The 27,989-nt window shown below is 38.3% G+C and overlaps 1 protein-coding gene across 1 annotated transcript; it reads left to right on the top strand.

Moving 5' to 3' along the window:
• Window positions 1-354: 354 nt before the first annotated feature.
• Window positions 355-21,686, top strand: LOC308688215 (complement C3-like; the record flags this gene model as incomplete). Its single annotated transcript, XM_081361140.1, has 41 exons — window positions 355-428; window positions 1,386-1,578; window positions 1,726-1,888; window positions 1,986-2,059; window positions 2,287-2,375; window positions 2,709-2,791; window positions 2,903-2,990; window positions 3,135-3,240; window positions 3,498-3,618; window positions 3,747-3,862; window positions 3,974-4,120; window positions 4,228-4,431; window positions 4,515-4,706; window positions 4,783-4,938; window positions 5,044-5,173; window positions 5,281-5,352; window positions 5,960-6,160; window positions 6,358-6,472; window positions 6,554-6,645; window positions 7,204-7,343; window positions 7,470-7,679; window positions 7,905-7,962; window positions 8,327-8,413; window positions 8,494-8,697; window positions 8,798-8,873; window positions 8,976-9,135; window positions 9,679-9,774; window positions 9,917-10,067; window positions 12,277-12,440; window positions 14,417-14,575; window positions 15,019-15,078; window positions 15,171-15,261; window positions 15,712-15,760; window positions 16,110-16,200; window positions 16,725-16,814; window positions 17,489-17,594; window positions 18,144-18,233; window positions 18,322-18,402; window positions 18,491-18,574; window positions 18,884-19,019; window positions 21,340-21,686. 41 exons carry the CDS (start codon window positions 355-357, stop codon window positions 21,476-21,478), a joined length of 4,938 nt encoding a protein of 1,645 aa, XP_081217266.1. The 3' UTR covers window positions 21,479-21,686.
• Between the last annotated feature and the right edge of the window lie 6,303 nt (window positions 21,687-27,989).

Below are 27,989 nucleotides of genomic sequence, written 5' to 3'. Positions count from 1 at the left end.
GGTTATATAAAGGGCCGAGATCAATGGGAACAAACCTGCTTTCTTTACCTAATATAAACTCTGAATGACTGATTGATTGATCGATCTATTTAAAGGCACATCACTGCATGACAGCATGATGCTGCAGTGATGGTCTTTTTTTACAGTCTATGGTCTGAACCAGAGGAGAAGAAAGCGAAAATGTCACAACTTTAATCGCACAAGATGATCATAGTGAATCATAGTTGAGGTCCCTCCACCCATGTTACCCAATAACTGACAGCGAGGATGATGATGATGCTCTTCACTAAGGGAGGGACTCAAGTGAGGATGAATATATTGAGAATGAGCGTCTGCTATAGTTCAGATACAGGCATGATGCGCGGGGACTCGGTGTGGCTGGCGGCGGTACTCGTCTCATTACCCCTCCTCTCCCTCTGCGACCCCCTGTGAGTATAAACACACTCAACTGATGCTTGTTGAGTTGTGATGAAATGGATTTAAAATCGTATCTAAAATAGCTGTTAAGGTCTTTCTCCATCTTTAAGAAATTAGTTCCCAGCTACAGGATTGTTGTGTCTTGTTAATCTGCTTTTGCAAAGAGCTTCTGATTAGTCCAACCAAATCACTCACAACAGAATGAGATAATTGTGGGTGTAAATTTAACTGTTAAATGAATAGTTCACTTAAATTCTGTCATCATTTACTCACCCTCAAGTTGTTTCAACCCTGTATGAGTTTCTCTCTTCTGCTGAACACAAAAGAAGATATTATGAAGAATGTCAGTAACCAGAGAGTTCATGGACCCATTGACTTCCATCATAGGAAAACAAAATACTGTTGAAGTCAATGGGTACATCGACTGTTTGGGTACGAGAAACTCATACAGGGTTGAAACAGCTTGAGGGAGTAAATGATGACAGAATTTAAAATTTTAAGTGAACTATTCCTTTAAACAAAAAGTACCGTATTTAAATTGATCCCATAAGATAACTTTGGAAGCCATAATTTTCAGTAAATAATACATTATTTAGTGCTGTATCCTTTGTAAAAGTGCTGTGAAATGAGACTAAGATATATTGGTAACACTTTAGTTTAGAGTCCAATTCTCATTATATACTAGTAGCTCATTAGGATGCATATTAATATGATATTATAGCTGTTTATTAGTACTTATAATGCACATATTAATGCCTAATTCTGCATGACCATATTCTACATCCCTTAATTCACCCAATACCTAAACTTAGCAACTACCTTACAAACTATTAATAAGATGTAATCAGGAGTTTATTGAGGCAAAAGTCAGTAAGTTAAAAGTGGGAATTGGACCCTAAAATAAAGTGTGACTGAAATATTCTTCTGTATTCCCACCTGCTCCTCCTAAATGAACCTGTATTATTCAGCTACATTCTCTCGGCCCCGAACCTGCTGAGAGTCGGGTTCGCCGAGAAAGTGTTTGTGGAGGCGCAGGACTATTCTGGAGCCAGTCTGGATGTTAAAGTCTCTGTGAGAAACGTTAAAGACAAGCGTGAAGTGACGAGTACATCAGTTGCTCTGACATCTGCCAAGAACTACCAGGAGCTGGTAGATATAGAGGTGAGAAGGTTGTCTATGTGTCAAAAATGTCCATATGTTAACATGCATATCAGAGAGGATGTGTTTTATGATGGATGGTAGTTTGCTGTGTTGGGCTTTGTGTGAACACTGTTCCAGCGTGTTGTTTCGTGTATCGTGTGCCTGTAGGTACCTGGAAATGCATATGCCTATGAGAAGGGAGTGGAGCAATATGTCATCCTGCAAGCTCAGTTTCCACAGAAGCTGCTGGAGAAACAGGTCATGGTGATTTTCCAATCTGGACACATAGTTTTACAGACTGATAAGACCATCTACACTCCAGACAGCACAGGTGGACATATTTGCTGTTCTACATTTGTTTGTGGTGGAGCCAGTTTTGTCTCTTGAGATCTTAGATGCAATGACAGATGTTTGTCTTCTCCTTCTAGTTTTTTACAGGGTGTTTTCACTGAGTCCAGGCATGAATCAGGCCGTAGAAAGTGGAGTCCGAGTGGAGATCTTGGTAAATGTGCCGTCCGTCTGTGTATTTGTGCATGTTAAACTACAGTGGGGTCCAAAAGTCTGAGATCACCGGCATTTTTTTTTTTTTTACTTTTGTGCTCTACAGTGAATGTGAATAACTGATTTTGTCTGGTTGTGCATGCAAGCTCAAATTTGTTACACACAAATATGTTTATATGTGTTCGTCAATTTCACTGCAACTAGAGAATAAATCTTCAATGTTGACAGACACCTGATGGCATCAGCCTTCAGAGCAAATCCGTTTATCCCAGTGGAGGACTGGTGTCAGGAACATTCAGCCTGACTGATCCGGCCAGGTGAGTATCCTATTTCAATACTTCAAATGTATTGAATATACTTAAAACCTAATATTGCTGAGTCAGTTTGTTGGCACTTTTCCAAAAATAGAGTACAGAACAAATTGGTGGACACATCTTTGTGCCTTTATTGCTTTTGCTTGTCCTTAGGAATTGGACAAGTGTTCAATATGTTGAATATTTTTTTTTAAATTAGCCCAAATAAATTGCAAACCTCATTTAAAATAAATAATATGAAATCATATTAAATTTTTCTGAAGATTTTTAAAAAATGTTGTACCCTTTTTGTGGAAAGTACCTGTTATCTTTTAATAAGACTGTGACTTTTATTAGCCCAGGGATGTGGAAACTTATGGCGTGGCACCAGAACAGCCCACAGACAAACTTCTCCAGTGAGTTTGAAGTCAAGGAATACGGTAGGTGTCTCTGGATGGGTCTTTGCGAGCTGTTACGAAACAGCATTACACAATACACCAATGACATTTGCAATGCAGTGTTAACTCAGGTTCTTCCCTTTCCTCTTGCAGTCCTGCCCAGCTTCGAGGTCTCTTTGAGACCACAGAAAGCCTTCTTCTATGTGAACGATGACAGTCTATCAGTCGAGATCGAAGCCAAGTACAGCAGTTTTTTTGTACTTAATATTATGGCCATATGCATGTTTTCTAATTTAATAGCTAGCAAATATTAATACAGTTGCAATAATGTTTTAGAATATATAAGCTATTAAAGTATATAAGTGTGTGTTTGTGTATTCTAAAGGTATTTGTTTGGGGAGACAGTCAATGGTCATGGATTTGTTGTATTTGGTGTGATTACTGAAGATAAAGGGAAGATAAGTATGCCAAGCTCCTTACAGAAAGTGAAGGTACTACACACTCTCTCACTCTTTAGGATTATTTCTGCTCCATATATGAATCATTTCTGTGGGGTTTTTTCTATATAAAAAGGCCCTCTTCAAGAATGGCGTAAACTCAGAAACATGTGTCTTACGTGTTCATAATTTCTACTTAGACATATGCAGACACACACACAGAGTATAATGAGTCCATGCATGACATTTGATAGTTGACAAATACAGCAGAAATTGCACAGATCTGATCAAGTTTTCCTGTTGAATGTCAGATCTCTGATGGAAGTGGAACTGCAGAACTGAGAAGAAAACACATCCTAGAGACCTTCCCAAACATCATGCAGCTTGTTGGCCAATCACTGTACATTACAGTGAGTCTGCTGACCGACACTGGTAAGAACTACACCATGTCTGGCATACCTTCTTCTTGGACAACAACGTGGACATGTTCAGGCCTCAGAAACATTATGTAATATGCATGTGTTCATTTCTGTTTATTATCGTACGCTTGTGTGTTTCAGGCAGTGAAATGGTGGAAGCTTCCAGGAAAGGCATTCAGATTGTGACGTCACCGTACACCATCCACTTCAAAAGAACACCACAATTCTTCAAACCTGGGATGCCCTTCGATGTCTCGGTATAAAACATAGGCTAAAAAGCAAAAAACATGATTTGATAACCTTAAGAGCAATGTTTCAGTAAATATTACTGTGTTCCTTATTTTTTTTGTTCTGGGTTTTATGTTAAGGTCTATGTAACAAATCCTGACCAGACTCCTGCTAAAAATGTGGAAGTAGAGGTCAATCCTGGAGGGGTCAGAGGTCAAACAAGAGCCAATGGCATTGCGAAGGTTACCATAAATACTCCAGGAGGATCCTCTACACTGCAGACCACTGTAAGACCTTCCATCTCAACTGATGTTCAGTCAGATTAACAGATGTAAAAAAAACAAAACAATGGAGTATATTACAGCACATATAACAATGTATTGATTCTTTTCAGGCAAAAACCAAAGATCCACAATTAAGCAACGAACAGCAGGCAGTGAAGACGATGACGGCTCTCGCTTACATTCCCAAAGGCGGCTCCAACAACTACCTGCACATCGGCATTGATGCTGCAGAGCTTCAGATCGGGGATCAAATGAAAGTCAATCTCAACACTGGACGAAGTCCAGGAGCCAAAGATCAAGATTACACATACATGGTTAGAGACAGTCATGTCATGATTCAAGCAGTGAAAATGTTTCCAAAAATGTATTCAGTGTCTTTTATTTGCCTCATTTTCAGATCTTAAGTAAAGGTCAGATTGTTCAAGCGGACAGGTTCAAGAGGAGAGGACAAGCTCTAGTGTCTCTGTCTCTACCTGTAACCAAAGACATGGTGCCGTCCTTCCGCTTTGTGGCTTATTACCATGTGGGCTCGTCTGAGGTGGTGTCTGATTCAGTCTGGGTCGACGTGAAGGACACGTGCATGGGAACGGTATTTTGGCCCTGGTCATACAACACTGTGAATTGATCTTCATTTGTTTTCTGATCTATGTCCTTTGCTCTCCCAGCTTAAAGTGGAAGTCCGCAATCCTAAGAATGTCTATGAGCCTGGTGAAGAATTTGGCTTGAGACTAACAGGAGACCCTGGGGCCAAGGTTGGGTTGGTTGCTGTGGATAAAGGTGTTTATGTTCTCAACAACAAGAACAGACTAACTCAAACAAAGGTTGGTAGATCAGAATTGAATCCTTCGACTGTAACTGTAATGAGGCCAAATCTTCTTACCTAAACATATTGACTTCATTCACTTTGTCATTAATTCCTCCAACAGATCTGGGACGTTGTTGAGTCGCATGACACTGGCTGCACAGCAGGAAGTGGAAAAGAAAGCATGCAAGTTTTTAGTGATGCCGGCCTGCTGTTTGAGTCCAGCTCTGCTGGAGGCACTAGCGTCAGAAAAAGTACTTGCATTATTTACTTGACCTATTCAAAATGATCCACGTACAGACTTCACTATTATCAATGAATGCATCTGACTAATTCCATTTTTAAAACTGGTCTGTTCCAGATGCTGCATGCCTTTCTTCATCTCGAAGGAAAAAACGAGAAGTGAGCATAAAACAACTCTGGGAGTCTCTAGGTTAGAAAGCTTTATTCCTCCATTTACACCCACAAATAGCAAACCTCAAATTTTACACTCAGGGAATGATCCCAAGTTTAGGTACTAGGTTTCATTTGAATCAAAATAATTGTCAAGAAACTACTTTAGATGCATCATAGATGAATGGTTTGGTATGTACAGTATGTGAAAAGCATTTGACCAGCACTGTATAAAGTATTTTGTACTTGACACAAATGTGAGGATGGCATGAAGAAAGTGAGTTTGAGAAAGTACATGTTTGACATTAAATTGTTTTTTGCAAGTTCAACACTAGAGAATTTGAGAGAGAGACCTTCAATTTGGCCTGAAAAACTTTGGAACTCCCCACAACTAGTGTGTCATTTATCACAACTTCTTACCATACGGTTCTAGGGGTTCATACAGCTTATGGACTCCCAGCCAGAGATGAGGGTGATGGCAAGAAAATGAACAGAATCAATATGTGCCTATGCACCCTTGGTGCTGGCCCCCAATTGAAAATACATTTTTAAGCAGTAGATGTAAAAGATAAGTCAAAACAAAAAAAGACTAACCAAATTTTATGTAATCAGTCCCTGTCCATTTCTCTTTTCTGATCCACCTCTAGTGAACAAGTACTCTGGCCTTGAGAAGGATTGCTGTATGGATGGAATGAAGAATATGGTTGATTTGACATACACTTGTGAGTATCGGGCAGGATTTATCCTGGATGGAGAGGAGTGCAGACAGTCTTTCCTGCACTGCTGCAATGAGATGACCAACAACAAAAAAGAGGCGGATAAAGAGGGCGAACAGCTTCTATCCCGCAGTAAGAGCATTCTCAAAAAACATATTTCAATTTAAACACTCGAGCGAATTCACCTGGACTCACATTCTGCTTCAGGTCTGTCTTGAGCAGAGCTGTTTCAAGTTGTGGTTCTGGAATTGCAGGAATTGATCCAATTGGAAAATTACCTTCTTACCTTCTGTTTTGTCTAAATAAATCAACCACCCTTTCACCCACAGGTGAAACCGAAGAGTTTGTGAACTCAGATGACATTGTGTCACGTACGCTCTTCCCTGAAAGTTGGCTTTGGGAGGAAGTGGTGTTGCCTAACTGTCCATCAACTAACCGCCAGTGGTGAGTGTGACTTGCAGTTTTCAACAGTCAGTGCTCAGCCAGTGATGATCCTGTTTAAGTAAAAGATGATCTCTCTTTTAGTCAAACAACCACCATACCCAGAAATGGCCTACAGTTGAAAGACTCCATAACTACATGGGAAATCACAGCCATCAGCTTGTCCAAGACGCATGGTACAGATTGATGTTGTAAACATACAAACCACTTGTCCATATTAAAGGAAATTCCTGGGAATTTTCCATCCTTATGCATTGCATTTGTGGCATGCACTCAAAAAATGTTATGTTGGTACATTACATTAGGTTAATCCAAGCATTTAGTTGAATAAGGTTAACAGTCTTAATTTTGTCCAAAACAATTAAGTTCAATTATCCTAAAATTAATATTTTTACATTCAACCAAAACAAATAATCCAGTTTCTGGCATTGGATTAACCTTATGTAATTAACTTAAGTTAATTGAAATAAATAATGTTACATAAATCCAACGTAACGTAGTTACGTGGAACCTGTTGACATAAAAAAGTTAATTAAAGCCAACATTTGACATAAAAACAGTTAATTAAAGCCAACATAGCATTTTTTTGAGTGCATGCTGTTGATTACCCCAGACAATCATTTCAATGCATCGCTCCATTTTCTATGTCCTGTTGTCCTGGGCTGAAAATGTTCTAGGCCTTAAAACATCTCATGCTTTCTGTGATGGCTTGCTCTCTTTTTTTCTCTACAAAGGTATCTGTGTGGCAGATGTTCATGAGATGATAGTGATGAAGGACTTCTTTATTGACCTGAAGATTCCATATTCAGCCGTGCGCAATGAGCAAATTGAAATCAAGGCCATTATCCACAACCTTTACAGCAGAAAAGTAAAGGTCAGATTGGAAGAATGTTTTACTATGGCAAACCTTATCAGACAGGCACTCAGCGTGATGACAAAATATGCTTTGGCTATTCTCCTTTCTTCTTAAGGAGTATCTGATTTTCATTTCTTGTATTAGGTACGTGTGGAACTGAAGGAAACCAAGGACATCTGCAGCCCGGCCAGTAATAAAGGAAAGTTCCAAATCGTAGTGGCGGTAGATGCTAAGTCATCATATTCAGTACCTTTTGTCATTGTCCCAATGGCTTTTGGACGCCATGCAATTGAGGTGAAGGCAGCTGCCTCGGGACGTGGAAGCGATGGCGTGAAGAAAGATCTCCTAGTGGTGGTAAGAAAAAAAAACATCTTGATTAGAAAAGAAAAAGACAGTATATAATTTGCAGAGTGTAGGTTTTAACATATTGTGAACAGAACACAAGAGATGCCAAAACATGCAGATTCCATACAGGGACATAAAGAAATGGACTGGCATACATTCCCCACAGCTTTCCTCAAGTTTTTAAAGAAAACAAAACATGCTAGTTGCAAATATGTCTTCTCTTAATTTCCTTAGGCTGAAGGCGTTTTGACCAAACTTAATCAAAATCTACAGTTAAATCCTTCTAAGAAAGGTAAGATGATTCCAACAAAACAAAGAAATTCACACAAATAATTTTTTGTCATCATTTACTTTTTTGACTGAATTTTAATTTTTGGGGTAGACTAATACTTGAAGGGGAAATTTGTAGCCTCTGGAACTGATTGTGAAGGATATATATATTTTTACCTTTATGTGGGCATTTCATGAGTTGTTGGGAGTGTTTTCTTCACATTCAGTGTTTTGTGAATGTTTCAAGTTTTATGATTTTTGTCTTGAGCCCTGGATGATTTCTTTGTACATAATAAATAAAGGCCACACTAGTCATTCAAATTCCTGTCCTGCATGTACAAATAAGAGTGAAGCATGACTATACAGTTCCCATTTTTCTGGAGCAGGTGGTGAACATGTGGAGGTTATCAGGAGCCTTATACTGAGGGACCAGGCGCCCAACACACCTGCAACCACATATGTATCAGCAATAGGTGATTCTTCTAACCAATCCTGTAAGTAAAACAAACTATGGCTTAGTTTTTTACCAGTATGTCAATCTCTTTGTGCACAGGAGATTTGATCAGCATAACAATAGAGGCGGCTATAAGTGGTCATGCCATGGGTTCCCTGGTTGTCCAGCCTCGTGGTTGTGGGGAGCAGAACATGATTGGCCTAACGATGCCAGTCATTGCAACGCATTACTTGGATAAAACCGATCAGTGGCACACCGTGAAGGCTGGGCTTAGACAGACAGCTGTTTTCTATATTACAAAAGGTAAACTAAACATAAGACTGGAATGCAAACTATTGTGCTCTGAAACTTTTGTTTCACATTCTTGTATAGAGTCTGGCCATCTAATTGTGTTGATGTACAGGTTATAATCAACAGCTGGCGTATCGTAAAACCGACGGGTCGTATGGCGCATGGATTAAACGCCCAAGCAGCACCTGGTAACTGATATATTTCTCAATAGTTCTGCTTGTTTGGTAAGAACTATTAATCAAGCATCTTGCCATCATTAAGACTAAATTTTAGTTGCCTTTCTCCTAAAGGTTGACAGCGTATGTTGCTAAAGTATTTGCCATGGCCAGTAACATCATAAACATAGACCAGAATGTGATCTGCTCTGCTCTCAAGTGGCTCATAATGAACAAGCAGTTACCTGATGGTACTTTCAAAGAAGATGCCCCTGTAATTCATGGAGAGATGATTGTGAGTGAGACCTGTTTTAAACACTATGACACTTTTTCGCTCATCTTTGACTCAACTTCATGATGTTCCAAAACTGTAAGACTTTCTTTCTTCAGTGGCCACACTACTTATGTGCTACGTTTTAATTCATCTGAAGCCTATAATATATTTGTTTTATGAACAGAAGTTGTTTAAAACAGACCATCCCTAATTAACTTTAAAAACACTCCCTTTTATTAATATATGTATATATAATAATATTTAAGTGTAGTGTTGTACAAAAAGGGCAGAGTAGATACAGCTTGTCCATTGTTGTTCTTTTGTTATGCTTTGTTGCTAAGTCACAAGTCTTTACTCACACAGAAATCACTGTCGAACATCAACCAAGAAGCTTGTTATTGGTCAACAATGCAAATTTGTGTTGCGGAGGTTTATCTGGTGAAATTCTTCACTGTGTCAGTTCCCATTTAAATGACTGGATTTCACGTGCAAAATTTCACACTGCAATGGTAATTGTGACCACACCTTTACTTATGCATTATTTCTGACATCACTGTGACACAGGGGAACGTACGTGGGACAGACACAAAAGCATCCATGACGGCATTTGTGCTCATTGCCCTACAGGAGGGGAGAAGCACGTGTGCTGGCCAAATCTCAGTGAGTCCTGCTAGGCTTTGAGTTAATACTTGAAAAAAGTGAAAATCTGTTGCTAGCTTCATTGAACTACATATCAGCAATGTTAATTTATTATATGTCATGCACGTAATTTATTCTCGCATTTGTTTTTATTCCTCTTTAGAGTCTCGAGAGTAGCATTGATAAAGCCATCGCGTACCTTAGATCTCAGTTACACGGTCTGACGAACCCATACTCAGTGGCTATGACATCTTATGCTCTAGCCAATGGAAATGCACTTGTCAAACAAGTCCTCTTAGGAAAAGCATCTGCAGGTAAAGAAACACCCTTTTCTTATGATTATTTGAGCTTGAAATGTACATGAGTCAATATGCTGATTGTTGATAACTGCGTGTGTTATCATAGATTAAACTTTCGTGCTCATGTTTGTTAAAAACTTCTAACTGATTGTTATAATATTGCTGGATCTCATGCTGCAGTAACACAGGGTTTGTGACGTGAATTATATTAATGGCACAACACAATTTTTAGATTCAAAAGACAAAAAAAGACTGAAGATATAATGAGAGTTAAGAGCCCAACTAATGGAAACACTAATCATCATTATGGTGACTTCAAATGAAACACATTAGCGTTAAACCTCTGTTCATTCTCAATAAGAACTTCTGTAGACGTCTGACAGAAATAAAGTCAGTCTGGTTAGTAATAAGTGAAGCTGGTAATGTTGTTTGTGGAGTTGTTTAATCCTCCTCTGCTGAGATCTTCACAGTTTTAATGTCCTTTTCTCTTCAGTTGATTTCATCTAAGACTGTGGCTGAAGTCAGTTGTAGTTCTTGTGTTTCTGCTCGTCTCTTTTTCTGTTCTCTTCTTTCTTTCAGTTATTCTGCTTGTTAACAGGCTTATTAAGGCTGAGATGACTCCATATTTAATATACACATATTTTGTGGCTCAGATAAGGTCCAGTTCTGGTTTATTTCTTTGCTCTTGGCTGACATGTGGCATTGCTATGGCCTGCTTGTGGCCCAGATTAGAGGTCTGCACTCCCGCGGGAGTCCCGCGGGACCCGCGGGTTGCGACGCAAAACAGTGCGGCGCGGGACAAATTTTGAAAGGTCATTGCGGGCGCGGGCGGGATGATGGAGGTGCACTTGCGGGTGCGGGCGGGAGGGATGATACGCTGCACTCCCGCAAATTAAATATGAGTGTAAAGTAAAATATATAAATGATTAAAGTAGCGTACATAATTTGTAGTTTTGAGGGAGATTCTGTTTGGCAGCAATAAAAACGTTTTAAGCAGCCTAAACTTGTGGATGTTGTCCTTTGGAGTACGGGCGGGGCCTAATCTCACGCACACTTGTTTAGAGACAATTCCTTCCCGCTGCTCCGTGTTCGAACTCGAAAGCTCAAAATAGACAGCAATAACATTCTAACATTATCTAATATATAATTATATATATTAGATAGATAATAATATTAGCCTACCTAATCGAATAATTTTTTTTTTTATTATTTTTTTGGTTACTGTTAGCCTACTAGTGAATATTATGCTGTTCGTAGGCCTAATATGGGACTGTTTCGTGTTTTGGTGATCACATTTTAAATGTTTAAATGGCCTGTAGTCTAGGATAAAAATGATCCGTTTAACAAATGTTCCTATGTGTGTAGGCCATGCCTAAGGCTGTTTTTATGTTACATGATAATTAAGCCTATTGAAATTTGGGCCGATTAATGTTTATCTTTGTTGGCGTTAGTTACTGTAAGGAATTATGTGCGCACGCATTTTTTTTCCAAGACCTTTCGTGAGACAGAATGTGAACATCCATCCTGCTGCCTGCCGTCTTGCGGGCATTTGCGGGCGGGAGCGGGACATAATATCACAGATGCGGGCGGGAGCGGGACTAAAAATGACAAATCTTTGCGGGAGCGGGCGGGAGCGGGACTGAACACTGCGGGAGCGGGCGGGAGCGGGACTGAACATTGTGTCCCGCGCAGGTCTCTAGCCCAGATCTGGCAAACAGGAGCGATCCGCCCAAGGGCTGTCATTCCACGCTGCATGTGGGCCAGATCATCTTTCCACGTGTGCCAGATGTGGGCTGGATCTAGGATGTCAAAATGTTGCTATGTGGGATGCAGCACCCATATCATCCTATCAGCATTAACATTTCTTGTTTTACCTGCCTAGGCATCAAAGCAAAAAATTATTAAGATGCAGAACAACACATAACATGTAACATTATTCAAAGCAAGGAAGACAAAGACTCAAAAATCTTGATTATTATAAACTTTTGACTGGTAATGTAGAATGATAATGAAAATAAACACATACAATTCGCATAAACAAATAAAAAATTATGACACAATATAAAACTTCATATAAAACAATATAAAACAAAGTTAAGAAGCATATAATGTGTTTTGAATTTTTGTCTACCCTATTTCAAAAATAAAGTACAGCTGCTTTGGAACAATATTTATGGTGAAATATGCTGTAAAAATAAAATTATACCAAATTAACCCCATACAGATGGAAGTCACTGGCCCGTGCCTGGAAGCAGTAGCTTTACTTTGGAGGCTTCGGCCTATGCACTTCTGGCTCTTGTTAAAGCTGGAGACTTTCAGAGTGCAGCTCCCATTGTAAACTGGCTCAACAACCAGAGGCAGTCCAATGGAGGATATGGCACGACTCAGGTTTGTAGTGTACATTAAACATCGCTGTCCATATAGCTGTCCATACAGTATGTTTAATATACAATATATATATTTTTTATATATATATATATTTTAACAATAGCTAGGGCACATTTCTCAATACTCCATATGCACATTTCTCAATTTTTCAAAACCTTTCATTTCTCATTACCAGCTTTCACTTTGGCACAGCAGTTAATTTCATATTTAGGGCCAGATTTACTAAACAGGGCAAATTAGTGTGATCCCAGAAAAGCGCCGATGGGAAGGTTCTGCGCGTGATCGACTGACGACGCGTAATTTAAAGAACACAGACGCAGCCGGATCATTTCCATAATGATCAACACAATCTACCAAGAGCAGCACAAATTAGCGTCTGGTTTCTGAAATGCGTTTTTGGGCGGTAAATAATGACGCAAATACCAGTAAATTAACTATCGCAAACCTTAGTAAATCACCTTAAATGAATCATTTAAATACTCTCCTCACATAAGTATTTGTGCATGAAAGGGAAATTCTTATGCTAAGGTCAGCCGCAAAAATAACTCTGTCTATGCCTTTTCAGCACAAGTTTTTCACTGCGTGTCTTTAGTAAATCCTGACAGTAGTTTTTTAACGCCAAAAGAGGGTTTGCGCTGTCGCAAGCTGTAGGTAAATCTGGTCCCAGAAATACACTAAAACTTCCAAAATATTTCATACATGTCTCAAATCAATTCATTCTTCCATAAAACTAGAAAAGGTTTTTACCCAACAAACACACTGACTCATAAAACAATGACTTAAAAAAAAAAAATCAAAACACGACCACAACAGATACAATTTATCTACAAAAAAGAATGACACTCAGTTTGTTACATGGTCCATGTTTACATTACAGTACAAAATGACCCCTAAAATGTCCACTTTGTATAGATGGCAATGAAAATGAAACACTAACACCCATGTAGGTGTTCAGATATGTACATCTAATTTTTTTAAATAGAATTTCATTTTTTAGATTTGGAATATATTTCATCATGGTAATGTATTACTCTGAAGAAATGTAGCATATTGCAGTCTTATTCAGTTTTTTATTATGCTAGGTACGCTAGGTTTTGAAAAGAGTATGTAAACATGCAAATCGGCCTGAATGCACACGGAGTTTTGGAGTTTTTGTGTCTGAGTGAGAAATTAATTCATGTCATTTGAACGATGTAGTCATTGGATGCATTTTGCGCCAAAGCCAAAACTGTAAAAGAACAGACTATAATATAAACCTTAACCTTCACCGTTCCTTCACCCTTCCCTCGCACTTTGTAACATCTTTCCCTCGTGGGTATTTATTTTATTTTTTATTATTATTATTATTATTTTTTTTTTTTACTTTTAAATTACTAGATTTCATCAATAAATAATAAATAAATAGTAATTTAAGCACATTACTCACATTCTTTCAACTTAAATTCAAAATAACACAATTTCATGCACAACCCTTTTAATTCAGCTTTGCCGACCTCTTGTGGAAAAAAAAATATATAAATTGATATTTCTTGACTCTAGATGGCCTTCTAGCTCTATATGGAGCGAATGAGCTGTTCGTCGGGGTCCTAAAGTCACTTAAATCTGCATTCAGATTCACATGTAGACATTATAACAGCATTTTTAGTTTGAATTTTGAGCATTTTTAGGTTTTTCTGCATATTGAAGCATTCCTCACATTCCATTCATTCCTATAGGGGTCAAATTGACCCGTGAAGGAAAGATTATGTTACTTTTTTAAATTTCAACCACAAAAATCCATTCAATTTATTTTTTGTGTATTCGTGGTTCAAGTGCGACAAAATCCTTGGGTCTTGGACCCCTTCGATGAACATTCAATCTTTTAAAAAAATTGTTTAAATGTGTTTCGGGTCAAAATGACCCGAGGGAAAGATGAGGGACCAAAAGGGCAAAACCTACACGCCAAAAACCGTTCAAACGTGTCTCCTCCCTCCCAGGCCACCATCATGGTGTTCCAGGCTGTAGCCGAGTACAGGATTAAAGTGACGGACATCAAGCTGTTAGAGCTGGAGATGACCATCCAAGTGGAAGGCAGCCAGCAGCCGATTGTGTGGAGGTTCAGCAAAGAAGACTCTCATCTCGCACAAACAACCAAGGTGAGTGGAAAACGTGTTTGTACGCTACCATTTTAATGTCATTGAGTTAATAATGTTAAAGGTACTTTTACAGTACCTTTAAAACTTTGCAGGATCTTTCCGAATTTTAGATAAGACCCGCCCTCTCCACTTTTTGAAAAGTTTGATTGATTCACCAGAATGATTGACAGTTAGGAGGACCAATAGTATAGGTGATCCACCTGGAAGTAAAAAATCCTCCGCTATACTTCTAATAAAGTCCTAAAATGTATATTGTACAGTTAGATATAAATGACCATTAATGTCACAGGGTGTAGCTTTAATTTCACACAACAAGTCATATTGTTGTGGGTGTACCTGGTTTAAGATGAAACCTCTATATGTAAATCTTATATTGATCAGCAACATTTGATATATTTTATCAAGATTGATTAGTATGCATTATTAATTTTGTCCATCAACAGCTTCCATCCAGCAGGCAGATCACCATCAGTGCCAAGGGTTCTGGAGAGGTCGCTGTAACTGTAAGTGACTGAAGAAAAAGCAATAAATCAAAGCTAAAAACTGAAAATGTACCAATACACCAGACCTTGGAAAACTCGTTTCTCCTCGGCAGGTTGTGACTGAGTACTATGCAAAACCGAAAGAGAGGAGTAACACCTGCAAGAACTTTGAGCTTGATTTGACTTTTGAAAGGGATGATCAAGGTCAGATTTGTGTGTCTTCAATTTTCAGAGGGAGACATGATCATAAATACAATATATTTAAAAATGTATGATCATGCTGGTCCTCACAGGTGTCATTTTGTCAAAATGTTTTGCATAAAGACAAATGAGGCCTTGTCATTATATTTACATTTGCTTACAATTAAAAAAAAAAATACAATATTTTGTATTGTAACCAAAATTAAATACAATTTATTTATTTATTTTTCCTGAAAGTAATAGTAATGTTTCTAAAACAGGCTTTGTTTTATTGATGCAAAATTAAATATATAATAAGATTCAAATATAATAAAAACAAATTGTTTTTGGTGAAATGCCCTACACATTTTGTGATATTCGCCCACTTGTGTGTGTTTACAATTGGCAGGCACTTTTATCCAAAGTGACTTACAAATGAGGAAAATCACAAACAATTTCTTTCTTTCTTTTTAGTAACATATCCGGGAGCAACTGAGAGTTATAAACTCACTATCAAAACCAGGTGTGCAAATAAGTGCCATTTTCATCACAATATTCTGTTCTGATCAACTGAATACTGAAAGTATAAACTTGCACTAAACAATATCCAAGTTCAGTGAATAATCCTTAAGAATTGATCAAATGAATTACTAATTAAGTTTAGTTTAACTAACATTGTGGACAGTCCAAAGTTTTGGCTGGAATTACAGTACTTTATCATGACATTTATTATATTCTGTTAAAGCTGATGTGTGCATGTTTTTTGATGTTCTCTCTTGTCCCATCTTCACATGTTGTGGAGAGTTGGAGAAAACTGTCTCAACCTCATATTTTAGTGCAATTGAAAGTTCACGTTTTCTTTGACTCCACAGATATCTGTCTGCGGACAAGGACGCTACCATGTCTATACTGGACATATCATTACTGACGGGATTTGTTGTGGATGAGAATGACCTGAAGGCGGTATGGATCACTTTTTCATTATTATCACATTTGCTATTGCCAAAATGGAAAGTCTATGGGCTTTCAATTGAAATGTGCATATTAGTCCCAACAAACTGCGTTTTTTTTTTTTCTACTACGAAAAAATATGCATGGACTGCCCAATATTTCCACTACAATTTCAGTGCTAGATGAGCTTCCGGTCTGGGATTGTCCCACACGTAGCAAACTCTTTTAATAACAACTAATTATATTAGAGTATATTTTATTAACTATAGTCAGCATAACATTTTAGCATATTATATTTAAATATACCTTTACTGTGAAGGTAAATCATATAAATATTGATTTGTCCTGTTGTGGGAAATTTCCAAAATGTAATTTTATGCTTAATTTTCTCACAATTTTCATTCCCTGCGCTTCACGGGACGTTGCGGTGGCCACCGAGGCTAAATGCAGACGCGATTTGCATTAAAGGTCATGAAGAAGCATAAGCAGAAAAGCTGTCAAACTCCCCAAAAATAACTTTCTGTTCCTGTTTGTAGCTGTCAACTGGACGGGACAGGCTGATTCAGAAATTTGAGATGGACAAGCAGCTTTCAGAGCGAGGATCCCTCATCCTCTACCTGGACAAGGTCTCTGTGGCAGTTTTACTCGGAAAACACTCATAGGTGTTGTAATGTTAGAAACAAGGTTAAAGGCAAAGTGAGACTCTTACTCCCTAAATTACTATAAATAATAATTATGGTAACACTTTACAACAAGATTCTTAGTTAACATGAACTAAGAATGAATAATACTTTTTCAGCATTTATTAATCTTAGTTAATATGAATTTCAACATAATACATTATTAAAACCAAAGGTTGTATTTGTTAACATTAGTTAATGCACTGTGAACTAACATCAACAAACAATGAACAGCTGGATTTTTATTAAATAACATTAACAAAGATTAATAAATAATGTAACAAATGTATTGTTCATTGTTAGTTAATACATTAACTAATGAACCTTATTGTAAAGTGTTACCATAATTACTATAAGAATGAATAATAACATAGATTCTGTTACATAAATTCTATTCATATTTTTAAAGTGATTATAATATGCTGTGACTTTTCAATAACATCTAGTCAAAAAGAGGACAGAATAAGTTATATGTTCTTGTTATATGTTGCGTTAATTTTTTTTTTTTAAACAGTTGTTTTTGTTTTTTTTTGTTTTTTTATTTTAACTAAAAATGAAGCTTCAAAATTCCTCCCGCATCCCTACTATAAAGTGTCTGCTGTTTGCACTTACACTTGCAGATTTCTAATGACAGGAGAGATATGATCGCCTTCAGGCTGCACAGGATTATGAATGGAGGCTTTATTCAACCAGCAGCAGTCACTGTATATGAATACTACTCTATAGGTATGAAACTGATGAAACACTCCAGTAGTCTGACATAAATGACAAAAAAGATTTGATCAGTTCACCAGGAAACAAAGCCAGACCCAACCATAAATGCTTCTCAAATAAGCTGTCTTTGATTGATGTCATGCAAACTTCACAATGTGGAGCGTGCTGAAAATACTTCCTAAATGTTTAGAAAATGTTATTTTATTCATTTTGTACTGGCCAAATATTAGCAACGATATAACCTCGCAGATCACGCTTTTATCTCAGTTATAACGAAACAAGATGTACGGTTTAAACTGTCTTTGGCACACTTGTGTGTTAATTTGCATTACAACAGTAGGTTCATAAAGAAAAAGCAATACCTATTTTTAAATTATGATTAACTCTGCATGTTAAAGTCCCATTCATTTCATGATTACAGTAAAAGATGTTGTAAGTTTATTGATTATTTGACCTATTTATGACTTATTTGGATATTATTTCCATGGCTGACTGCTATATCTCAGATAATCACTGTATACCCGTGTGACCCATGTGTTGTCATGATTCCTCAATGTTTAGAAAATCGCTGTGTGAAGTTTTATCATCCGACCAGGAAGGAAGGGGCTCTTCAAAAAATCTGTAAGAATGATGTCTGCCAGTGTGCCGAAGGTAACGTGCAATTTGTTTTCATGAAAGTTTAAGTAAGTTATGCTGTTAATCTACAGCAGGTTAATTTATCTGTCTATTGCTGATACAGAAAACTGCAGTCTTCAACGGAAGGAGAAAATTCAAGAGGCTCTGCGTAATAAGAAAGCATGTGAACCAAAAATAAATTACGGTAATAAATCGTTTTTTTTTTTTTGTAGAGACAACACACTGCATCTAACGAGAATGTCTTCAGCATATATACTTATCATTTTTTACAGTTTATAAAGCTGTTCTGGAGAGTGAAGATGACGACGCTTCAACAGTTTATTACAATATGAGTATTGAAATTGCCCTCAAAAAAGGTATAATTCCTCACTCCAACCACTCTTTTGTGTATACATTTGTAAATGATGTCGATTTAAAGATTAAGTTTCCCACTTATTTCAGCAACAAGTTTAAAGCGATATACAAATGTTCTGATGTTATCTTGTTTAAGTTTAATAACCCACAGTAAATAAGCTACTCACATCTGGCCTTTACAGTATTTTGGGAGAAACAATTTAGATTTGTTTTAGTTGCGTTGTGCCAGTACAAACTTAGAGCCTCAAACATGTCACCAAATTTGTGTATTTGTGTTACATACAGTATTTAAATGTTGCCTATCTGTGTAGAGCCGGAAAACGATGTGGAGGGGAAGAGGCGCACTTTCACCGTACAGATCTCATGCAAAGAAGCGTTGGATCTGAAGCGGGGTGAGAGCTATCTGATCATGGGCCAGTCTGAGGATGTACAACTGCAAGGTGGAAAGTAAGTGCACTTGACCTGTGGTTCAAAGCATGTGTGTCCTGGGGTCTCATTTATAAAACTGTGCGTAGGAACCTTACTAAAAGTGTACGTGCACCCGAAAGCCAAAAATGGCGTACGCAAAAAAATATTCTGATTTATAAAACCGTCCGTACGCCAGAACCTGCGCAGAATTCACTTTATAAATCCCAGTCAGCGGAAGATTGTGCGCACATGCGTCTCCTCCCCGAAATAACCATATATGGAGCTTACAACGCCTAGTTTTACTATGCAGATCCTCATCTGCATATCATTTGCATATGATTATTCATCCACGTGATAACGTTTAAGGTACAAGACACATTAGGCTACATTGATAAAAATCAAGTAGTTGCCTATCCTTGCCTTGTTTTTGAATACATAAATCAAATAGTGTAAAATACATTTCAGAGAAAGTTTTTCTCAATCTTTTCCACTGGCCGAATTTTATTTTTAATTGATTTATATTTTTTATGTAAACAGATAGGCCTTGGGCATTATTTGCACAAAACTATTTTCTCAGACAATCTGGTATTATCATGATAAGCAATTATCTCTGTGGTTAAAACATTAAAACAGCACGCCACAGGAAAAGTGTTCAAAAACACCGCATCCACAACAAATATTTCTATTGACTGAATTTAAATATAAAAATGTTGTAACTTCTCAGTAATGATTTCATGTTTAAGTGCTTAACTCCATTATTTTGAATGGCATATTTAATCTAAATGTTTATATCAGAAGTAAAACATTTTAAATCATTATTTTATTTATTTAAACTGTTAATTGCGTTAGTTTCACCAAACGGCTCAACACGCTCGCTGGCGCGGACATTTAAGAAGGGATGGATATTTGCTTCAAGGGACAGGCTTGGTGAGTGAAATTATATTTGTATTATCTTTCTGTATTAATTTCTTTAGATTTTCTGTCTAAAAGTGACCAAAAAGACACTAATCTCCAGCTCACCATCGGTGTCGCCAATTCCCTTTGTCTCCAGAATGTGCGTACGCACGGCTCAAAGTTTGCTTAAAGGTGCGCACATTCTCCCGTCAAGTTTGTTTTTTATAGATCACAACCTTTGCGTGGGAACTGGCGTACGTACGTTTCCAGCCCCGTTTTGTGCGTACGCACGCTTTATAAATGAGACCCCTGATCTGTGAAAATGCTCTTTATTCATGAGAGAGCGTGAGAAATTAAACACTTTTTGAATGCTTAGTGTGCAATCACATTATTTTGTAGACAATAACTACAATTAAACATTAGTGGGGTAGTTAATTGTGCCTGCTTGTTATTATTAAAGCACCATTTGCATTGTACTACTCAATTCACTGAAGGAAGTTTGCAAGCCTGGTAATGTTGCAAACATGACAAAAAAGTGCATGTAGTTCCCATATTGTGCATTTACACTGCGCTCAAAAACAATGTACTGTAGCTATCTGTATTCATAATAAAATAATGCTCTCATTTTCATTTGAAAATGCACTGAAACAATCTCATTTATAAAACATGCTAGCAACGTGTTAAATCACATTAGAAACATGTTGGCAACATGTTAAAAAATGCTAGCAATGTGTTAATTTATGCTACAATCATGCTAGCAACACGTAAAACATGCTAGCAATGTGCTAAATCATGCTAGAAAATGTTAAAGTCCCCCTGTAATCAATCATTTATCCCTTAAAACTCATCTTTGATCACCAAAATTACATATTTAAAAGTTTTTACCTTGGAAAACAAAATCGTAATGACTTAAAGTAGCTTGAATGTTACTCAACACCCTTGCCTCATTTAGTATACGCGGTTCTATGAATATGCAAATGAGCCCCGCCTCCACTCACTCACTCAGCTCAGAGATCCACTCGTTGACGATCACACAATGATCTGATTGGTTACAAGATAGTTTGTGACGTCAGAAACACCAGCGATTTCAAAGCGTGTTTTTGAGACTGTCTTTGGTTCACTGCAGTTTTAAGGAGAAAATACTCAGAAATGGTGTTGACTTATGAATTTACACATGGTTTGTCTTAAAGCATGTTAAAAACACCACATAGACACATAAACAACATCAAAAGCTGGATTTTTACCACAGGGGGACTTTAACAACTAAATCATGCTAGCAACATGCTTAGTGAAAAATGCTAAGTGCTAAGTTGTTGTACCACAAGTGGATTCTACTGTAAGAAGAATGAAAGAAATGTTAGACATTTTGATTTTGAAGAATAACCAAGGACAAAGGATTCAATTGATTCGTTTTAGTTTGTCATAAGACCCTGTTTAACATGCTCTTCCTCTGCTTCCTCTTCAGCGGTCGGTACGCTCTGGGCGAGAGGACCTGGGTGGAGTTTTGGCCCAGTTTGGAGCAGAGCAAGACGAGCGCTGAACTCAAAGAAAAATACGACGGCATGTTGAGTCTCCAGCAGGATCTGCGCTTCGGCTGCAGATAATCAGTCAAAGCGGCCCTAATGCCAGACTACAGCTTTTGATGACAAGATCATATTACAAAACTCAGGATAGCTTAAACGATAGCTGTTAATTTTGACTGTTGCTGTTTTTTTTAATAACTATCCTGTTACCCAGTAAATTAAATAATGTATACCAGCTTGACTTACAATGTTTAAGCAAATGTCCTAATAAAAGAAGTCTAGCAAGGTCATCCATTCTGATTACTGTCCCAAAACAATACACTTTTAGAGGGTACTGATTTAAAGGGGTCATGAACTGGATTATTTTATAATGTTTGCTGGGGTGCCCTTATAATGTTAGTATGATTTTTACTTTAAAAAAAAATTCATAATTTAGAAATAAAAGGCATTTTTCCTAGCCTGATTTTAGCCTCTGATTTGAACGCTCTGTTTGAAGGGGTGTGTCTGTGTGAGACTTCAGTGTCAACGCTTGTGATTGGCTGACATGTTTGCATATGGAATAGCTAAGAATTACAAGGGGAACTCTCTCGAAAACTTTTAAAAAGTTTTTACTATTATTACAAATCACTGATCACAGATCAGACATTAGAATAGACAACTTGAATGAACTTGAAAATGAACTTCAGTGTCACTATGAGGTGATGAACTTCAGACTGATGTGCTGTGTTAAACACTAATGCACACTTCCCTCCAAAGAAACTTACTTTTACATCCTGCTGAGCTTGAATCATTGGAAAATTACACAACATAAATTCATCACACAACATAAGGTTACTAATTGCACATATTATATTATTTATAATTTTCAACATAGAGTAACCTTATGTTGTGCAATTTTCCAATATTTTAAGCTCAGCAGGATGTAAAAGTAAGTGGACGATAGCTTTTACAGTCAGTTGGGTCCTTTTCTTTTTTAAGTATAAGTGTGATAATTGCTTGGTTTAATGAGGGAGGTAATTTGCCAAATTCAAATGCTTCTGCAAGCATATTTTCAAATAATGGTAATATGTCTTCTACAAAAAAAATTCTGCTGTAAAGTATCCTGTGAACTAATAGGTAAATCTAAGTCCTGCTGTTGAGAGACACTCAGCTTAGGAAGGTATAATTTGTTGAGAAATTACATTATCTCTTTATCTGTGGCAGTGTTTTCAGATGTAGGCTATAAAGATTTATATAAAATTTCTTGAATACATTATTTATTTCCCTAGATTTAGTTGCCAGGCTTCCATCCCCAGTCGTCACTGCTGCTACCGAAGATTTGGACTCTTTTTGTTTAATATGTACCTGGCCAAAAAATTCCCCTGCTTTATCCCCTGATTCAAAAATAGTCTGCCTGGCCCAGAACAAAAGATATTCGGGTGTTTTTGGATATTATAATATTATATTCATATTTAAAGTGGGTCAATTCTTTTAAAATAGATTCAGATATATTCCTTTTTGATTTAGCTTCAGTGTTCTTAATTCTCCTTTCTGTGAGTTTAGCAGCATTGACCTTCTTCTTATGAGAAGAATATTGAATAATAAATATAGGCTCTTAGAAAGGCCTTCATGGCCTCCCAGGCCACTATGGCAGAGGGAGCTGTGGGGCCATTGGTCTCCAAATATAGCCTAATCTGGGCTCGAAGATCTTCCTTAAATCCCACATCTTGTAATAAAGATTAATTAAAACGCCACATCTGTGATCTTTGTTTCCTGATATGGGGTCATTTGTAGTCTGACCATGGTATGGTCTGTTACCAGAATGCTATCAATTAAACCGGATAGTGTGGCAGGCAGCAAGGAGCTAGAAATTAGAAAAAAATCTATTCTTGAATAGACTTTGTGGGCTCCTGAGTAAAAAGTATAATCTCTGTCCGTTGGGTGGCAAAGCCTCCACACATCTGCGAGACCCATAGATGAACACATTCTCTTAACAAGCAAAACAGAGTCAGGCATTCTACTTAATGTTGGTTTACTTCTATCAAGGATTTTATCTAAGACAACATTGAAGTCTCCTTCCAGAATTACGGCATACTGTCCAATATCATACAACTGTCACGCTATACCAGGACAGGAGACCAGAATACAATTTAAACTCAAACTTTATTTATACACATGTGCAACCCCAAGAATCCCTGGAGGCAACTGAAGGTCAAACTCAAAAGGTAATGAGCTTAGAGTATCTTGGAATACTCAAACTCAGGAAATGTCTTTGAATACTCGAACTCAGGAATTGTCTTTGAATACTCGGACTCAGGAATTGTCTTTGAATACTCGGACTCAGGAATTGTCTTTGAATACTCGAACTCAGGAATTGTCTTTGAATACTCGAACTCAGGAATTGTCTTTGAATACTCGGACTCAGGAATTGTCTTTGAATACTCGAACTCAGGAGATAATGGATTCCATGACAGTCTCCGTAGAACCTTGAAACTTAGATGTAGACTCGTAGATACACTGAACTTGAATGCAGACTCAGATACAGGGAACATAGATGTAGACTTGTAGATAAACAGACTTGATGAGGAGATGGGATTCAGCTGCGGTGATGAGGGAAGTGAGTGCAGGTGTGGATCCAGGGGGATGCTGGGAAATGTAGTACGTGACAGGGCCAGGGAAAACCAGGGAAACCGTGACAACAACTTACTTTCTAAGTCTACGAAAAAATTAGGGTGATCAACATTGGGTGCATATATATTGGCCAGTATCAGAGTATGTCCTTGTATCTCTGCTAGTATTATAATTATTTTGCCCTCCTCATCTTAAACCTCCCTCCTGAGCCTGAACTGTAAGCCTTTGTTAAATAATAGCTACTCCTCGACTTTTAGATGACTCAGTGCTAAAGGACACGTGTCCTACCCAGTCCCTGCATAATTTAACTGATTCCTGGGGACAACAATGTGTTTCCTGCAAGAATACTACATCTTGTTTTTTAGTTTTCAGATGTTCCAGTATTTTCTTCCTTTTAATTGGACAACCCAGGCCATTCACATTCCAGGTTGAATAACATAATGTCCTCCCACTGCTAGCCATAACTTTCAATGTATGTTAAACATGAGTTAATTTTGACTGTTGCTTTTTTAAATAACTATCCTGTTACTTGGCAAATTAAATAATGTATACCAGCTTAACTTACAATGTTACAATTACTTACAAATCTTACAAAGCAAATTTCCTAATAAAAGAATTCTAGCAAGGTCATCTATTCTGATTACTGTCCCAAAACAATATACTTTTAGAGTGCACTGATTCAATATTGATGCTGAAATGCACATATTATATTATTTATAATCTTAAACATAGAGTAACCTTATGTTGTGTGGTGAACCTTATGTGTAATTTTCCAATAATTCAAGCTCAGCAGGATGTAAAAGTAAGTTTCTTTGGAAGGAAGTGTGCATTAGTGTCACGGTGTGACAAAAATTAGAACAGGACTAAAGCCCTTGTGAATGCAGTGTTGTTTAGAGACCTCCAGTGGACACCCGTCTCCATGCACTGCGATTCTGTTGCCATGGCAGCAAGGCTAATTGTCCGATTGACATCAGGTGTGGAGTAATTACAGGGCGCGTTGTGAGAGGGACACGTATCCTGATGGGGCTTTAAAACAGAGAGGAAGCAGACTGGTGGTGTGGTTCTCCTCCCGTGAGATACTGTGTTTGTCGATGGATTGTCTTTTTATTGAGGCTGGGCTGTAGAGTGGGTGAAGATCGTAACTGAGGAGTAGAAAGAAGAGAGTGAAGGATTTGTCAGCAGTGGGAAGGACGCAAAGTGATGAGTATTGGATTCGTTGTTTATATGCACTAACACTGAAGTGGTGTTGAGAGTTTTGAAAGTGTGTGGCACGAGTGAACTAGTACAGCAAGTGAATTGTTGATCTGTCTCCAACTTCTGTCCTCCCCTTTGCCGAATGTGACAACAGCTGCACCCGTCTTCTGCTTTTTTGGAGAGAAGTTGAGCCCTTGCAAAAGACGAGATTTGATCCGGTGGGAGAAAGACCGGTGGGTGAGTGCTGGCCCGAATGCACGGTGTGCGAGTGGAGATGTAGTGCCTGAAGTGATGACTCACACGGTTTGTGTTATGGAGTAAAGTTTTATTGTGTGGAGGAGTAATAGTAGTCTGCTGTGCACTCTCTCCCTATAGTCTTTCACCCGCTGTCCCCAAGGGAGAGCTTTTGATACATCAAGCGTCCAACTTACTATTTCGAGACAACCCGGCTCTGTCAACGCTGAATGTTTTATATACTGTCGAACCGTTAAACCCTGTTGCATTGTTAGTGTACAGCCGAAGTGGAGCGTCTCGCTCAAAGTGTCCTCCCCGCCTGGTGGTCTCCACACGCCCTAATCGAAAGCCCCCGCCCTGTTCAGAAAGAAGGAAGGTATTTCAGCTGAATGTTTTATATACTGTTGAACAGTTAAACCCTGCTACATTGTTCCAGTATACAGCCGAAGTGGAGCGTCTTGTTCAAAGTGTCCTCCCCGTCTGGTGGTCTCCACACGTCCTAATTGGAAGCCTCGGCCCTGTTCAGAAAGAGAGAAGGTATTTCAGCTGAGTGTTTCATATACTGTTGAACAGTTAAATCCTTGCTGTATCGTCACAGTGTGCAGTGGAAGTCGAGCATCTTGCTCGAAGTGTTCGTCCTGCCGGGGGTCTCCACATGCCCTCGCTGCAAGCCTCTGCCCCTGTTCGGAGAGGAAGGGAACAGCCGTGAAGACACCTACCGGGGTATACGTACGTTTCCTCTCCTGGCTCGGCCCGCTCATCACATGTTCCCCTGCGTCCTGTCGAAGCCTGAGGTAACCGTCCCCTGAGTACCTACCTCTGGAGCAGCGTCAGTGACTCGCTTCACCCTCGTACCTGAATACCTACCTGGTTCCAGCCCGAATGGGGTCCGTATAACCACGACCTCCTCTTGAGTCCTGTAAAGAGTACTTACCCAGTGACTTACCTAGACGGCGCGAGTATCCCCCTGATCCCCCTCCTTCAACGAGCCGCAGGCCCGCCACGATTGCCCCCCCCCCCCCCCCCTCCAAGGTCCAGAAGACCACCGCTGGTGGCAAGAAAGATTTTAATTAGGACTTTTCCAATTTACTGTTTTTTACTTAATAAAGAAAACTGTTATTCCTTTACTTCCTTGTCTGTTTGGTCCTTGACACGTTCCTCGAGGTGGTTCCCGGGTTTCAGGGGTGGGTGTAGTCTGGCTTGGCCCACTCCAACCTGTGACATTAGTGTTTAACACAGCACATCAGTCTGAAGTTCAAATAATACTCAATAGAAAGTTCAGAATGGTTGTAACAAGTTCATTTTTAATGCTTATCTTTGCTTTTTTTTTTTTTAAACAAAAGAATGTTTGAAGTAATTTTGTGAGTAACTGTTTGAAGTATGAACCCAACATGTTTGACATTCATCACATTTATGTTGTGAAGATGTACAGTGCATCAAAGTTTGAATTCTTGTTGGTCAGCAATATGTAAATTCTAGGGGAGGTTCTCTATATTAAACCCTGCACTCGTCCTCCTAAAGTCCACAGCTCAACTGAAGAGATGCAGAAGTCATAATGGAACTGGAGGGCATTTATACAAATGTTGACCGCGACACCTGCAGCAAGTGCAACGAGAGGGGACTGGACAGAGATGAAGATATTTATGCTAATAAGGACCAAAAACTCAGCCAGAGTGAAGCAACAGCTCACAGTAAGACATTTAGTGTGATTTTAGTTATGTTTATATTAAATAGCAGTAATTTTCAACATCTGTTTGTAATTATGAACATGTTCCTTAAAAGCCTTACTATTTTAACGAGAAAATACTTTTTTTTTTTTTTTTTTTTTTTACGTTTTCCTGTTTGGCAGGAGGTTTGCCAGGAGGAAGTAAGTGTGTTGTGTTGAGCACAGTGTGCTTTAGCCTCATGTGCGTTCTCTTGAGGCCACACCCATTTTGGCGGGTCATGACGTAGCGCGGGAAGGCTTCCCATTGGCGCTGGAGTCATGCTAAGATGCACTGATAGGTTGCAGCAGTTGCTGCAGAGCAGTCAATGGGCGCGCGAGCTTTCTCGCCTATGTCTGCCTGCTGCAGCAAATGCGTTTTACATTTTGGAAAATTAAGGATAATTTTCTTGCTTCAGTATTCTCGGGAAAAGGAGTTTTCCCATAGCGTAAGCTAAACTCACGCAACACAAGAGTACTCTCGTAAGAGAACATTATTCATTCCCTTCCAGTTAATTACCATCAATACAAAGGACAAGTTAGTCCTGTTTAAAGGTATTTGAGTCTATGCAGAGTTTTGGAGAGTTTCGTTGTGGGAATGAAAGTATTATTCTCTGTGTCTGTACTAATAAAGGCACTTCCCATTTGGTGTTAGCACTATTTAAAAGAAACCATGACTATCATTCAACCACAGCTCATCTGTGAACACTTGCTGTCAGACATAAGAGCCAAAAATGGATTTAGAGGACATTTATGAAAATGTTGAAAATTATGATATTAAGGACATAACTGGACCTCAAACACAGAATCACAGCCAGGACGAAGGAAAAGATCGAAAGTGCAGTAAGTAGT

The sequence above is a fragment of the Scardinius erythrophthalmus genome (assembly GCF_964197995.2).
Source record: "Scardinius erythrophthalmus genome assembly, chromosome: 3".
NCBI lineage: Eukaryota > Metazoa > Chordata > Actinopteri > Cypriniformes > Leuciscidae > Scardinius > Scardinius erythrophthalmus.
This window is presented reverse-complemented; position numbering and strand designations above follow the sequence as displayed.